The 16,518-nt window shown below is 42.1% G+C and overlaps 1 protein-coding gene across 1 annotated transcript; it reads right to left on the bottom strand.

Annotated features, from left to right (window-relative positions):
- Positions 1–11,438: 11,438 nt before the first annotated feature.
- On the bottom strand, positions 11,439–14,723 carry LOC140338917 (uncharacterized). Its single transcript, XM_072423230.1, has 2 exons — positions 14,638–14,723; positions 11,439–14,256 (listed from the first exon to the last, which is right to left on the bottom strand). The coding sequence occupies exons 1-2, from the start codon at positions 14,721–14,723 to the stop codon at positions 12,633–12,635; spliced, it is 1,710 nt and encodes a 569-aa protein (XP_072279331.1). The 3' UTR covers positions 11,439–12,632.
- Positions 14,724–16,518: the final 1,795 nt, after the last annotated feature.

Raw genomic sequence — 16,518 nt, 5'->3', positions numbered from 1 at the left:
TGACCATGTGCTGTCAGGAACTAGAAAATCCAAAAAGGGCAGTTACAAGTTTGTATTGACATTAATCCCTCCCTTTGGGTCAACAACCAGTGACATTCCCAGAGATCCCATCGGGTCTCTTCCTAACAGGTTAATTGGACAACTAAGTAATACCTTGAATGAGTGATGTGTAATGTATTCTCCATGTACTGTACATATGGGAATATGAGGTGTGCATCTTGTAGGGGTGATGACTCTGTTTATTCCCACAGAGGGCCCACCAGGTGTAGATGGGCCTGACCAGGATCGGAGGACAGAACAAGTCGCTCCTGTGTCTACTAAGAAGTCTGTCAGGAATTGTCCTACTTCTAATGTGTTTATTGGGTTTTCATCAGCCTGGTCAGAGATCTCTAAAGTGGTGGTGGTGTTTCCCTGTACATGGGGTTTGGACGACTTAGGCAGCTCAAAACATCCTGCAGCATCCTTTGATTTTACCTGGGCAAAAATGTTTGGGGCATCTAAAGTGCTCTAGTTGGCAAAAATAATTTTGGCAGTGCGCCCATGTTCAGGAATCATCCCAATATTCAGTGACTGAATAAATACTATACTCAAAACTCCTCCTAATCCTAAACCTGCTTCTTCCTTCCACACTTTCCTAAACCTTCTAGCATAATCACTTATAGTTTCTCGTGGCTTTTGCTTGCATGCTAATGCAGTAGCCATGGATTTCCTATCTCCGTGTAATCTTACAAACTCAGTGTGTAACTCTTCCCATAACGTTTTATCGTGTGCTTCAGATATAAGGGGATAATTATTTACATTTGTTTGTGCAGGAGTTGGGATGGATCGGGACATTTTATGTTAACTAGTTTGGAAACAACTCAATTATCATCAAAATATAGCAAAAACACAAAAACAACTTAAATTCAAAACTCAGCAAAATTATATTCCTTTCAGTGGGACAGCCATTTTTAAAGTGTTAATCTTTGCGAACCAAGAAAGAGACAGGGAATTGTATTTCTGTAAATCTGATTGTAGCTTAGTGCATGTGCAACAATGGTGACAATGGGCATCCCTGCCTAGTTCCGTTAAGAATCTTGAAGGGGTCTGATAATGAGCCATTAACCCGAACTCTGGCTGATGGTGAAGAATATATAGCAGATATTCTGGAAACCATACGTGGGACTAGACCTACTTGGCATAATGCGGTGTACATGAAGGGCCAACTGACCCTATCAAACGCCTTCTCTGCATCAACAAAAAGAAGGCACATTGGAACCCCAGATACCTTAGCATGTTGGGTGAGGAAGATGGTTTTAAGGGTAATATCCCGTGCCTCATGCCCGTGTATAAATCCCACCTGGTCCTTATGTATGAGATACAGCATATATTTGGTGAGTCGATTAGCTATCAATTTGGAAAATAACTTGGCGTCAACATTATTGAGAGAAATAGGCCTGTAATTCAAACAAGTTGTATGGTCTTTCCCAGACATAGGAAGAATGGTACAATGGGCCTCTAAGCTTTGGGCTAAGAAGGGGTTATCATCAGATATGGAGGAAAACACTTTTGTCAGAAAAGGAACCAGGTTAAGAGCATGTATTTGATGGAATTTAGGTGTAAATATGTCCGGGCCAGGACTCTTCCCAACTGGAGTGGATTGGATGGCAGAAGCCACTCATTCAAGTAGAGACACCGCCTCGGAGTCCTATGTCGACAGAGCTGTCTCCATAATGTAATCTTGAAGAGCAGCAGGCGTAACGGGATTAGGCCGGTATAAATCCGTATAATACTTAAGAAATGCCTGCAATATATCTGCAGGGATGGATGTTAATTCCCCTTGTGTCGTGCGTATGGATGGGACATAAGTGATAGGCGCATGAGGATGAAGTCCCCTGGCGAGCAGCCTGCTGCATTTGTCGCCAAACTGATATAACATTTTGCCAAACCGCTCCCTATATCGTAGGTGTGCTAAGTCATAAAGTTCTAGGAGATTAGTTCTTGCTGCAGTTCTATAGAGGTACCAGACAACAAATATTGTTTATGGAGACGATCCAATTTATGGATTTTGTTTAACGTTGTTTGAATATCTTGGGATCTGATCTTTTTCAACCGGGAGCCTTGCTGAATCAGAACTCTGCAAGGAACTGCCTTCAGAGCTTCCCATTGAATGGGGAGAGAAGTGCTGTCAGAGAAAAAACAAATACTTAATTTACATCAAAGAATCCACACAGGAGAACGTCCTTATTCCTGTTCAGGCTGTGGGAAAAGATTTATTCAGAAATCACATGTTGATAAGCACCAGATAGTTCACACAGGTGAGCGTCCTTATGCTCAGATTGTGGGAAAGGTTTTTGTAGCAAAACTTGACTTGTTAAACATCAGAAAGTTCACACAGGTGAGAGTTGATATGCATGCACTGAGTGTGGGAAATGTTTTACTGGGACTACATCACTACTTTATCACCAGTCGCTTCAACACAGCTGAGCTTCCATATTAATGTTCCGAGTGTGGAAAGGTTTTACTGCAAAGACCTCATTTCTTACCAAATGAATAATACGGGTGTGCGTCCTTTTTTATGAGTGTGGGAAATCACTCCCAGCAAGGAGATTTTCTAACCTCCAACCTGTGTATTGCCCAATTGTTATGCATTGTATACTGATGTGTTGCAAACTGATTCATCCTGATTGGCACACTGATCATCCTGACAAAACTTGGCGCTGCAACCTTGTAACTATATTAATACAAAGACAACTGCGCCAATTTATGAGCAATAAAAAAGGAGCTCATGTCCATATTAGGACAACCCTACCAATACACGAGCAACGAATGGGCAAGGGTATCAATACAAGGACAACCCTACCAATACACGAGCAACGAATGGGCAATTGTATCAATACAAGGATAACCCTACCAATATGTGGGAAACCAACGGTCAATCGTGTGAATACAAGGACTGCTCCACCAATAAACAAGCACCAAATGAAAAAACAAATACTTAATTTACATCAAAGAATCCACACAGGAGAACGTCCTTATTCCTGTTCAGGCTGTGGGAAAAGATTTATTCAGAAATCACACGTTGATAAGCACCAGATAGTTCACACAGGTGAGCGTCCTTATGCTCAGATTGTGGGAAAGGTTTTTGTAGCAAAACTGGACTTGTTAAACATCAGAAAGTTCACACAGGTGAGTGTTGATATGCATGCACTGTGTGGGAAATGTTTTACTGGGACTACATCACTTCTTTATCACCAGTGGCTTCAACACAGGTGAACTTCCATATTAATGTTCCGATGGTGGAAAGGTTTCACTGCAAAGACCTCATTTCTTACCAAATGAATAATACGGGTGTGCGTCCTTTTTTATGAGTGTGGGAAATCACTCCCAGCAAGGAGATATTCTAACCTCCAACCTGTGTATTGCCCAATTGTTATGCATTGTATACTGATGTGTTGCAAACTGATTCATCCTGATTGGCACATTGATCATCCTGACAAAACTTGGCGCTGCAACCTTGTAACTATATTAATACAAAGACAACTGCACCAATTTATGAGCAATAAAAAAGGAGCTCATGTCCATATTAGGACAACCCTACCAATACACGAGCAACGAATGGGCAATTGTATCAATATAAAGACAACCCTACCAATACCCCTAAAATTTCATCATTACAGTGCATGGGCGAGAGAGTTGTCCGCCTTTGAATGGAGATTCAAGTTCCTGTGCTGCCAAGCATCATCGGCATACATTTGATTCTGTGCAAGATGTTCCTCCTCTACGGTGGGACTTTCCAAGTACTGGTAGCTATGCTGAGCGTTAGTATCCAGGATTTATTGCTGCAGATTCAGCTGTTAATTGTATTGTTATTTTTGAATGCATTCTAGATCTGGTGGTTAAATATGTATAGGGTTCACCGGAGACGCATGAGCTTTATTGCTCTCGCCTTCCTGGTCGGCCAATTTTATGGAACCTGGGATGTTGTATCCCCGATTCCTTAGCCTGTTTTAGCGGGCAGTTGGTGACATACTTATTTTAACTTGATGTTTTCTGATGCATGCTATACACTTTTTAGTTATTCTGATTATAAGACTGTTTATTACTCTGGGCGAAATTTGGGGTTCGCTCATTTTTATGTTGTTCTTGGTATTGTGGGTCCGCCCAGGCGGGACCAGAAGATATATATTTTGCTTGTTTGTTTGCCTCCCCACGCTGCGCACAGACACTTCCCCCACATAGGCCCACTGCCTTACTAGGCGGTGATTTGGGATCTTTGGGATCCGCTTTAGTTTTCACCCCACGGTCTAGGTTTAGCCCGCCTAGCCTGTCTGGTGCCCTTCCCTGACCCACTTCCCCTGATGTCCCCAATAAAAGAACCACCACAGGTTCTGAGAATCTGCACCCTCAATGTTAAGGGTTTAAATAGCCCCAACAAGCGCCCTCAAGTGCTATATGCTCAACATAAAGCGAGAGTGAACATTTTACTTTTGCAGGAGACTCATTTTCAATCCACTAGAATTCCTTCTCTTCGCAATCGTTATTATACTGTTTGGCGTCACAGCTCCAATCCTGAGTCTAGAACTAAGGGGGTCTCAATAGCTTTTCATAAAACGTTGCCTGTCCAGATACTTGACTCCCGCTCAGATTCTCAGGGCAGATTTCTGATCCTTAAAATTTTTCTTTGGGATAAGAAATTTACACTGGCCTCTTTTTATGCCCCTAATCATCAACCCACTGTGGCTCTTACGCAGTACTTGGAGACTTTGAAGGGGTTCACTGAGGGACCTATCATAGTGGGAGGCGACCTGAACTGTGTTCTGGATCCCCGGTTTGACACTTCCACCGGGAACTCCTATATCCTAGACTCCTATATCCTATTCCAAATTGAACTCCCTTCATTCTAGACTACACGATCTTAGACTAGCAGATATGTGGCGTATTCTGCATCCCACCACCAAAGATTACACCTTTTACTCTAACCCACACAATGTGTATTCTCGTATAGATTATATTTTAGCGTGTCGTTCTGTGCTTGATTGGAACCCTGTTACATCTATAGAATCTTGTCCCTGGTCTGACCTTTCCTCTGTATATCTCTCGCTCCAGATTCCTCTAATGGGCCCTAGAGATTGGACATGGAGGTGTAATGATTCCCTGTTTAAGGACTCTATTTGTGCGAAGGCGGTTTTAGAAGCAATTACCAATTTTATAGGGGACCATGTTTCGGACCCCACTCCCCTACCTTTACAATGGGAGGCTTTGAAGGCAGTGGTTCGAGGGGTCCTAATCCAGCAAGGTGCTCGGCTTAAAAGGATCATATTGCAGGATATTACACTTACTAGTGATAAAATTTGCACCTTGGAACGCCTACATAAACAAAACATGTCTCCAGCTGTATTTTTAGAACTGACTGCTGCTAGGACTCATCTTCTGAAGCTATATGATCTAGCATACCAACGCCACCGGGATCGTTTCCGCAAATTAATTTACCAGTATGGGGATAAATGTGGCCGATTGTTAGCACGGGGCTTACACCCTCGCACTTCCACTACTTATATCCCGTCTATCCGGACTGCTACTGGCGGCTTGAGCATAAACACTCTAAAAATGGATATTGTCCCCAGATTGTTATATGTATTCCAAACGGTTCCCATATTTTTACCAACTGCATATCTGCGTAAAATACATAGGTTGTTATTAAAATTTCTATGGAAAAGGAAGCGACCCAGATTGGCATTCGGCACGTTAGTTAAACCTAAATGAAGAGGAGGTGTGGGGGCCCCTGATATTGTTTCCTACTATAGAGCATCAGTCTTAGTGCGCCTGACAGACTGGTTTTATAGTCGGGAGTTGAAAGAATGGGTGATGCTGGAAGAATTTATGTCCCCAGTGAGTCTCTGGTCCCTGCCGTGGGTAGACCGGTCATTATTACGGCTGACTTCCCCCATACCACCACTCACTATGGATTTATTACCTATTTGGGATATTCTCCTTAAACACTAACCTCTAACACCCTCTTAAATTAAATTTTTAGGCCATTGTCAGAACATAAAAAACTGCCCATCCAAAAAATCTACCCTGTTACACATTGCTGGAGGCTTGTAACCCCTGAACTCCGTATTCTCAGGAACGGGGAAAGTGGTAGTAGAAGTGAACAAAATTACATCTGAAATCGGAAGCTTGCTCACACGTGCATATTCACGATGCAAAATCAGATGCCAAAAACCATTTATCAACCAAATTTCAGCCGGTGAGAATATGCTGGCGTCTTATCAACTGAAGTGATCATGTGTTTCAAACCGCGCATATCCGGCACCTCAACACTTTACATAGGTGCACCTTGTGATAAATTCCCTAAAGCTCTGGCAGGCAAGAGTGCTTTTGCTTGCTAACTATATATATATTGCGAGGGGTTACGCTCAGGGTCATCTTTGCTGGGGTCAAAGGACACTTGTCTGGTTCATCCAACTCAGATCACACACCAAGGTATCAGCTTTAAGCTGGCTTGGAGCCAGGTTTATTAAAGGTTGCAGATAAAATAACAAAAACAGAAAGAAAACAGACAAGAAAATCTTGCCTGTCCGGCACTACTATACATCAGGACGCCCCTGTCTATCAGCTGGAGGGCTTCCCCTGTCAGCTCAAAACAAAGCTTGCAGCAACCTTCTGCTTACTTTTGAGCTCACTCACCCAGACTGATTTTCTGAGTGTTCCAGCCAAGCTACCTCACAGACCGACTGTCGGTGTCTCTAGCAGAGCTCACACAATCCACCTGGCTGTGTCTCCAAACATAGCTCTCTCAAACAGTCCACCTGGCTGTGTCACCAAACAGAGCTGAACTCGCACAGACCCCTGCCTGTGTCTCTCCAAGCTAAGCTGCACTGACACAAACCCCTGTCTGTGTCTCTCCAAGCCAAGCTGCTGATGTTAGATCCCCACCCTCAGTGCTTCTTCATTAAATTATGTCACAGGTCAGAGTCTTCCACCTGCTACTTCCCACAGGATAGGAATCTTGGGCAAATATACCTCACATAAAAGAGGAATCCTGGCCAAATATATCTCCCTTCTACCTCCTTACCTGCCTTGGTGTCACAATATATATAAATAAATTACTATATTTATGTTAAAATAATTCCAATTAATTATGTGTATAAGTATATATGTATATATATTATTATAGTCTAAAAATCTGAAAAGAGACATATATTTTAATACATATATATGTAATAAATATATATGAATAAAATATATATATGTATTTTCATATTTTTATATTTATTTGTATTTATATATATATATATATATATATTGTGACACCAATGCAGAATTGGTGGTTTTATCTGCAACCTTCAAATAAACCTGACTACAAGTCAGCTTAACACTTATACCTCAGTGTGTGATCTGAATTGGATGAACCAGACAAGAGTCCTTTGAACCCAGAAAAGGCGATCCTGAGCTTAACCCCCCACAATATATATTGTGGCTGGCACCAACCTCCTGAGACGTAGGAGCAATGACAGTTGCAGGTGAAGGAGTCAATGAAGGTGGAAGAAGAGACGATGACGTGGTTTCATCTCCTTCGAGAGAACGCAAGTACTGCTCCCACTTTGGTTTGTGGTTCTTGCGCGAGTGGGAAAGCAGGGATGTTGTACCCAAATGTGATCCGGCGTTTTCTCTGCGGATGTGCCTGTGGCACAGGATGCAGATTGCTACGCACCCGTCATCGTCTTTCAGCGTGATAAAGGACCACACTGGAGCGGTGCGTGCAACCACCCTGCTGCTCTTTCATTTTGCCTGCCTCTGCATCTGCTGGGTGCTCTGTGCCTGCTCCAGCTCCATCTCCCCCACGGTCACATCATCCCTGACTGTTCCCCTGCTTGTGCCCACTCATCTGTGTGTTCATTGGGACTCACAGATTGGCGGCCCCTTCCATCCCCAGTCTTTTGATGTCGCTGCTGTTTTTCCTCAACGTCTGTTTCGGAACTGCTGCTAGCCCTTACACGCAGCAGTGGTTTCCAGGTGCTTTCACTGTCATCATTATACTCATTTTCATCTAAGCCAACCTCTGCTAATGCAGCCACTGCTCCAGAACCCTCGGCCGGCAAAAGCTGACCACACTCTCCAAGGGTATCAAAGTCTGCCTCCTGCTCGGGAATTCGCACTTTCAGTTCCTCGGGCTGTTCGTCAAACAACAAGGGGGAGTAATCGGGAGGTACAGGCACATTAGCCACGCTAACTCCTGTCTTTGCTCCTGTCACAGCTGTGCTGGTTGCTGCTGCTGCAGAAGAAGAGCCTGCTGCACTTGAGGCCCATGAGACCCAGTCCACAATACTCTCCACATGGGGTGGCTGTATGAGTGTATTCCCCCCCCAATACATCTACCACTGTACTGGTGCTCTGCACACATCTCAGACCTGTTTGATCACTTGTGCTGCTGCCTCCAACATTTTGCTGCTGCTGCTGTCCTACAGTGGCAGACTCCCGGGAGTATGCCGCCTGCCAAATGGGGGGGTCGCCCAACGCCATGCCTTCCCCTGCGTCTACCGCTCATCTTTTAGTAGGACAGACTTTTTTTTACCAGTCTTCTTTGGAAAATAGCAAGAGGTATCAAACACTGAAATATCTGTATTTTATATATAATAGGACATCATTTTTTTTTTTTACAAAACAGTCTTCTTTGGTAAATAGCAAGAGGTATCAAAGACTGAAATATATGTGTTTTTTATATAGTAGGACAGAATTTTTTATTTTTTACCAAACATTTTTTTTTGGTAAATAGCAAGAGGTATCAAACACTGAAATATCTATCTTTTTTATATAGTTGGACAGAATTTTTTTTTATCAAACGGTCTTCTTTGGTAAATAGCAAGCGGTATTACACACTGAAATATCTGGGGAGGATAAAGAGAAAATTGTCTCTTTCAGGCAGTATTGTTAAAAAATTGATTAAAATCTTTTATTTATATTCAATCAAATAAAATAAACGTCTTAACATACATACTGTGACACCAATGAAGGGTTGGTAGTGAAGGTGAGATATATTTGCCCGAGATTCCTCTCCTGTGTGAAGTAGCAAGTGGAAGACTCTCACCTGTGAGATAATTATTGAAGAAGCACTGAGAATAGGGATATAACATAGAGCCAGAAGCTCAGTGAGCAGCTTGACTTAGAGAGACACAGACAGGGGTTTGTGTCAGTGCAGCTTGGCTTGGAGAGACAGAGACAGGGGTTTGTGTCCGTGCAGCTCTATTTGGAGACACAGCCAGGTGGACTGTGTGAGTGAGCTCAAAAGTCAGTAGAAGGTTGCTGAAAGCTTGGATACATGTTGAGCCGACAGGGAGAAGCCCTCCAGCTGATAGACAGGGATGTCTTGATGTATAGTAAGTGCCGGACAGGCAAGGTTTTCTTTTGCTGATTTTGTTATTTTATAGGCAACCTTCAATAAACCTGGCTGCAAGCCAGCTTAAGACTGATACCTCAGTGTGAGTTAGATGAACCAGACAAGTGTCCTTTGACCCTAGTAAAGGCGATCCCGAGCGTAACCCCTCACAATACATTTAAAGGTTTAGCAAAAGGGCATTCAGATTATAATGAAAATAACTAGATTCATAATGTCAGAGTACTAAAACCTTCTATGTATGTATGTTAAGACGTTTATTTTATTTTATTGAATATAAATAAAAGGTTTTAATCAATTTTATAACAATACTGCCTGAAAGATCCACTTTTCTCTTTATCCTCCCCAGATATTTCAGTGTGTGATACCTCTTGCTATTTACCAAAGAAGCTAGTTTGATTAAAAATAAAAAATTCTGTCCTACTATATAAAAAACACATGTATTTCAGTCTTTGATCCCTCTTGCTATTTACCAAAGAAGACTGTTTTGTAAAAAAAAAATGATGTCCTAATATATAAAAAAACCCAGATATTTCGGTGTTTGATACCACTTGCTATTTACCAAAGAAAACAGTTTGGTACACAAAAAATTCTGTCCTACTATATAAAAAATACAGATATTTCAGTGTTTGGTACCTTTTAATATTTATCAAAGAAGACCGTATGTTAAAAAAGAAAAATTCTGTCTTGCTATATGAAAAAATACAGATATTTCAGTCCTTGATACCTCTTGCTATTAACCAAAGAAGATTGTTTTGATAAAAAAATAATTCAATCCTACTTTATAAAAAATACACATATTTCAGTGATTCAAACCTCTTGTTATTTACTAAAGAAGACCGTTTGGTGAAAAAAAAATTCTGTCCTAAAATCTAGAGGGCTTCTCCCTGTCAGCTCAAAACAAAACTTTCAGCAACCTTTTACTCAGGTTTGAGTTCATTCACACAGTGGAGAGTCTTCCACCTGCTACTTCACATAGGACAGGCATCCTGGGCAAATATACCTCCCTTCCACCAACAATCCTGCATTGGTGTCACAATATATATATATGTATATAATTATACATAAATACATAGAAATATAATACAAAAATATGAAAATACATATATATATATTATAATATAGGTCTCTTTTCAGATTTTTAGACTATATTAATATGTATTTATATATTTATCATAGATATCTATACATGTATTTATAATAATTATAGTAATTTTTTATATATATTGTGACACCAAGGCAGGATTGGAGGTGGAAGGGAGATATATATTTGCCCAGGATTCCTCTTTTATGTGAGGTATATTTGCCCAAAATTCCTATCCTGTGGGAAGTAGCAGGTGGGAGACTCTCACCTGTGAGATAATTAATGAAGAACCACTGAGGGTGGGGGATCTAACATAGAGACACAGACAGGGGTTTGTGTCATTGCAGCTTGGCTTGGAGAAACACAGACAGGGGTCTGTCCGAGTTCAGCTCTGTTTGGAGACACAGCCAGGTGGACTGTGTGAGGGAGCTCGGCTGAGAGACTCAGAAAGTCAGTCTGGGTGAGTGAGCTCAAAAGTGAGTAGAAGGTTGCTGTAAGCTTGGTTTTGAGCTGACAGGGAGAAGCCCTCCAACTGATAGACAGGGACGTCTTGATGTATAGTAAGTGCCGGACAGGCAAGATTTTCTTGTCTGTTTTCTTTCTGTTTTTGTTATTTTATCTGCAACCGATGTAAAATGGAGAAAAGCCAGGAATGTGAATGATGGTGTGTTCAGGTCTGAAATATTTAGCCAAGGATCAGGTTAGGGTAGGCCGGACCTCCACCATCACCAGTTGAGGATTGGAAAGTCAACCAAAATGCTAAAAGGTCTTCTGTCTGCTATATTCCACACAAGGTTCACCACCATGGTGAGGAGAACCAAGATGGCAGCAATTGTATTTTACTATGTGACATTTCTATTGGTCCATATAACCTAGGAATATCAGCTGATACACGTCAGACCTAAACTCTCCATGTTACTAATAATACCCCAACGGACGACTCTATGAATGGTACAAATGGTAAAGAAATGGGAATATTGTTATAACTTTGTGGTTTATTGTACATATTTATAATAGGAAAATAACATTGAGCTATAAAGGTCACAGTATCATTGCTTTCACCCAAGATTCATACAAATTTACACTGTTGTAACATAAGAATCAATTAGCAATATCTGTGAGACTTTTGTAAACAAAACTGAGAGAAAAAAAACTTCTTCTTCCCCTATGGACAGAGGAATTAAAAAAAAATTAAAAAAAGCAGTGTAGGACCTTAAAAAAAGCAACCTCAAATACCGTATTTTTTGCCATATAAGACGCACTTTTTCTTCCCCAAAACTGGGGGGGGGAAAGTTAGTGCATCCTATATGACAAATGTGTTATAAAATAATTAAAATAATATACTCACCCGATACCCGATCCTGCGTGTGTCTCTTCTTCCCTCTGGCTGCATGCAGCGTGTCTCCTCCTGGCTGCAGCGCAGAGCGAAAGGAGTCGGCACAGCGCCCCCTGCTGATCCCTGCCCTAACTGCCGTACAGTGGGAAAAAAGGTAAGAACAGCACAGAGTGATCAGAGGGGGAATTTGAAAGGCACAGAGTGATCAGAAAGGAATTTTGAATGACACAGAGTGATCAGAAAGGGAATTTGAATGGCACATGAGTGATGAGAAGGGGAATACCGGTATGAATGGCACATGAGTCATCAGAAGGGGAATAATCTTTCAGAATCTTTTTTTTCTAGATTTTCCTCCTTTAAAATTGGGTCCGTCTTATATTCCATCCTATATTGCGTCTTATACGGCGAAAAATACGGTAGGTATGGAGCTGGAATCAGCCTTGGGGCGTTTTCTTGGCTCCGTATTGCTGCCGTTTCTTGTGTGTTGCTCATTTGTTGCTTGTGTATTGGTAGGGTTGTCCTTATATTGACATGAGCGCCTTTTTTATTGCTCAGAAAACAATGCAGTTGTCTTGGCATTGGCATAGTTACCAGGTTGCGGCGCCAAGTTTTGTCGGGATGATCAGTGTGTCAATCAGGAACAAGCAGTTTGATGCATCGCATAACAATTGGGCCACACACAGGTTGGAGGTTAGAAAATCACCCAGCTGGGAGTATATTTCTCCTCCATTCCTACAAATGCACACCCCAACCCCACTTAAAAAGTGTCCTGTTTTCATTAGTGGCCCTGTCATTGGTATGGATTTATTTCCAGGTCTGAAGATAAAATGGCATCATCGTGTGTGAATCCGCTGGTGTTTAAGAAGGTCCCCTCTATGCACGAAACATTTCCCGCACTCCGAACATGGAAAAGGACGCTCACCTGTGTGTTTTCTTAGATGTCTAAGAAGACTATCTTTCACAATAAAAGATTTCCCACAGTCTGAACAGGAAAAAGGACGCACACCCATATGAATCATTTGGTGTTTAAGAAGTGAGGTCTTTGCAGTGAATCCTTTCCCACACTCAGAACATGAATATGGAAGCTCACCTGTGTGAAGCCCCTGGTGATGAAATAGTGACGTTTTCTTAGTAAAACATTTCCCACACACAGTGCATGTATATGGACGCTCACCTGTGTGAACTCTCTGGTGTTTAACAAGTCCATTTTTCCTACTAAAACTTTTCCCACACTCTGAGCATAAATAAGGACGTTCACCTGTGTGAACTGTCTGGTGTCTATCAAGTCCATTTTTCCTACTAAAACTTTTCCCACAGTCTGAGCATGAAAAAGGACGCTCACCTGTGTGAACTCTCTGGTGCTTAAGAACGTGTGATTTCTGAATAAAACCTTTCCCACACTCTGAACAGGAATAAGGACGTTCACCTGTGTGGAGTCTTTGGTGCAATTGAAGTAATTGTTTCTTTTTGAAACGTTTCCCGCACTCTGAACATGAAAAAGGACGCTCACCTGTGTGAACCCTCTGATGTCTAAGAAGACTATCTTTTACATTAAAAGATTTCCCACACTCTGAACAGGAATAAGGGCGCACACCCGTATGAATCATTTGGTGAGTAAGAAGTGATGCCTTTACAGTGAAACCTTTCCCACACTCGGTACATAAATATGGAAGCTCACCTGTGTGAATCGCCTGGTGATGAAGTAGTGATGTTTTGTCACTGAAACTTTTTCCACACTCGGGGCATGAATATGGACGCTCACCTGTGTGAACTCTCTGGTGTCTAATAAGTCCATTTTTTGCACTAAAACTTTTCCCACACACTGAGCATGAATATGGACGTTCACCTGTGTGACTTCTCTGGTGCATAAGAAGTTGTCCATTCTGAATAAAACTTTTCCCGCACTCTGGACAGGAATAAGGACGTTCACCTGTGTGAATTCTCTGGTGTTTTTGAAGTGTTTGTTTGTCTCTGAAACTTTTCTCACACTCTGAACAGGAAAAGGGACGTTCACCTGTGTGAGTTTTCTGATGTAGTTGAAGATGTCTTTTCTCAGGGAAATTCTTCCCGCACTCTGAACAGGAAAAAGGACGATCACCCGTGTGACTTCTCTGGTGTGCCAGAAGTTTGTGGTTTTGAGTAAATGATTTCCCGCACTCTAAACATGAAAAAGGACGTTCACCGGTGTGAATTCTCTGGTGTCTGAGAAGTGTATTTTGGCTCGTAAATGATTTCCTGCACTCTGAACATGAAAAAGGGCGTTCACCAGTGTGAATTCTCTGGTGTGTGAGAAGTTTGTGGTTTTCAGCAAATGATTTCCCGCACTCTAAACATGAAAAAGGACGTTCACCGGTGTGAATTCTCTGGTGTCTAAGAAGTGCGTTGTGTTTAGTAAATGATTTCCCGCACTCTGAACATGAAAATGGACGGTCACGGCTGTGATCATACCCAGAGGTACTACACAAGATATATCCCACCACAAGAAACCTCTGCTGGAGATGCAGCTCTGGGGTGGGTACCCTACATCAGTGGTTCCCAACCTTTTGGGGCTCACAGACCACTAAATCTATGGACTCCTGATGGCGCATGCGTGGGGAGCCGTTTGTTACTCAAAGGGAAAGAAATTTCCCCCAGAGTGGCGTCATGATGCCAGAACCTCCCCACTCTTTGGTCCCTAATGCCTGTGATGGGAGAGTGGGCAGGTTGTGTTGAGAGACAGAACCCACCGCCCCGAGCCTGCGATGTGTATAGGAGACATGGTCCGTGGCTCTGGCTGGTGAGCCCCCCCTCCTTCTCCGGACCACCCTGGGGGTTGCAGAGCCCGGAGCCGCAGCCCACCTGTCAACCGGCTGTGGCCCACTAGTGGGTCGCAGACTGGGAGTTGGAGATCCCTGCCCTACATTACATCTTCTGGTCCCATCCATGATTCGTGCCAACTGGTGAATGATTTCCTAGAGGAAATGTTTGGGACTCCCATTACACTAGATCTGTTGACCCACCTACTTGGGCTCCCTTTACGTGAACTCTCCATGCATAGCAAACAACTAATGACCAATACGTGAACGGCGGCTAAATGCCTCATTGCAAAAAAACTGGAGGTCGGCATCACCGACCGCTCAACTCATGGAACAGTTGACGGCCCAGGTGTATGATCACCTAGAAAAATTCAACACAATCTGGGCTTCATAGATACGTACATAAACTCACATCCTCATATTTTTGACATATGAAGATTACCTCATACACGTGATGAGGTGGGGTGTCGGCAAAGGGTAAAATTGTTTTCCAACTAAACTCCGGATCCAGTCACTCTTCTATTTTTTCTCTTCATATCTCTCCCCCTCCCCCATTTCCTCCCCCTAAGGTAATGGTCCACACAAGTGTGCGGTGTTGCATTCACCGTGCTATACGCAGATCAGTTCATGTTTCTTATTGTTACAATGAATTGTAGAACGTGAGGTTTTCCCAGAGCCATGAGGTCAAACATTTATAGCTGAAGTTTATACATTTATAATATATATTGGATATGATATGTTCAAAATTGCATCCTTTCATAAAATAATTTGTTGCTTTCATCTAATAAGGAATTATCTACTACATTCAGAGCCGGGACCATCTCTACGTAATCAAACCTCAACTCTAAAAACAAGTTGGACAAAGACGGACACTTTCCCCTATAAGAATGTGACACTATCCTCCCATAGTGATACTGTTACCATATTGTTTTGTTTTAACCCCCTGTACTTTGTTTTGGATGTTTATATTATACATTTGTTCAATAAAAATACATTTAAACATAAAAAATTAAATATACAACAATGAAATCATTATAAAAATGTATAACCAGTTCCAATAACAAACCTACTCCTACTTCCTCCCAGCTGACTTCTCACGTGGAACTTCCTGTGTACATCACTTCCTGTCTGTTCTTTATTTAAACTTCCTGTCTTGGCATTAGTTACTCCACCTTGTGGAGCTCAGAGGAACTGCAGCCAATAGAACCATGTCATAAACCAGTGGTGCGCAACCTTTTCTGATCTGGGGACCTCTGTTGACATTCAGGTAAAACTTGCAGGGCCACAATGCAAACAAACATTAAAGATGCTTAAAACTAGAATAGTTTTAATTTAATTTTAAAATTAACGAGTTCTCTTACAGATTCATATCAGAGATTCTCTGTAGTATGGGATCCTTGGATTCGGTATTCCTTGCCTTCCATGCCTCGCTGAATGTCGCTGAATGGCTGGTAACACTGGACTACTGGTGGAGGGGCGGACATGTCATGGGGGTTTGGTCCTTTCATTCTTTTACTAGAGGTCAGAGGTGCTACCACTGTACTGTAATATAATTCCCCCACCTACTAGATTGTAAGCTCTTCGGGGCAGGGTCCTCTCCTCCTGTATCACTGTCTGTATTAGTCTGTCATTTGCAATCTCTAATGTACAGCGCTGCGTAATATGTTGGCGCTATATAAATCCTGTTAATAATAATAATAATAATAATAATAATTGTAATTTGTTTACTGTATTTTGGGCAAACTTGACTCCAGGGGGCAATGAGCGGTACTGAGCGTCTCGAGGGATGGCATATGGATCGGGTAACCGCATCGCCACCTCACTGCCAGTCTAAACGCAGCCTTGAAGTTTTGTGAATTTAAAAGGGCATGACTGCGTACAGACCAGTGACAGTACCCTAATGTTTATGGCCATAGAAGTGGCC

Source organism: Pyxicephalus adspersus, chromosome 10 (genome assembly GCF_032062135.1).
Source record: "Pyxicephalus adspersus chromosome 10, UCB_Pads_2.0, whole genome shotgun sequence".
Classification (NCBI taxonomy): Eukaryota; Metazoa; Chordata; class Amphibia; order Anura; family Pyxicephalidae; genus Pyxicephalus; species Pyxicephalus adspersus.
This window is presented reverse-complemented; position numbering and strand designations above follow the sequence as displayed.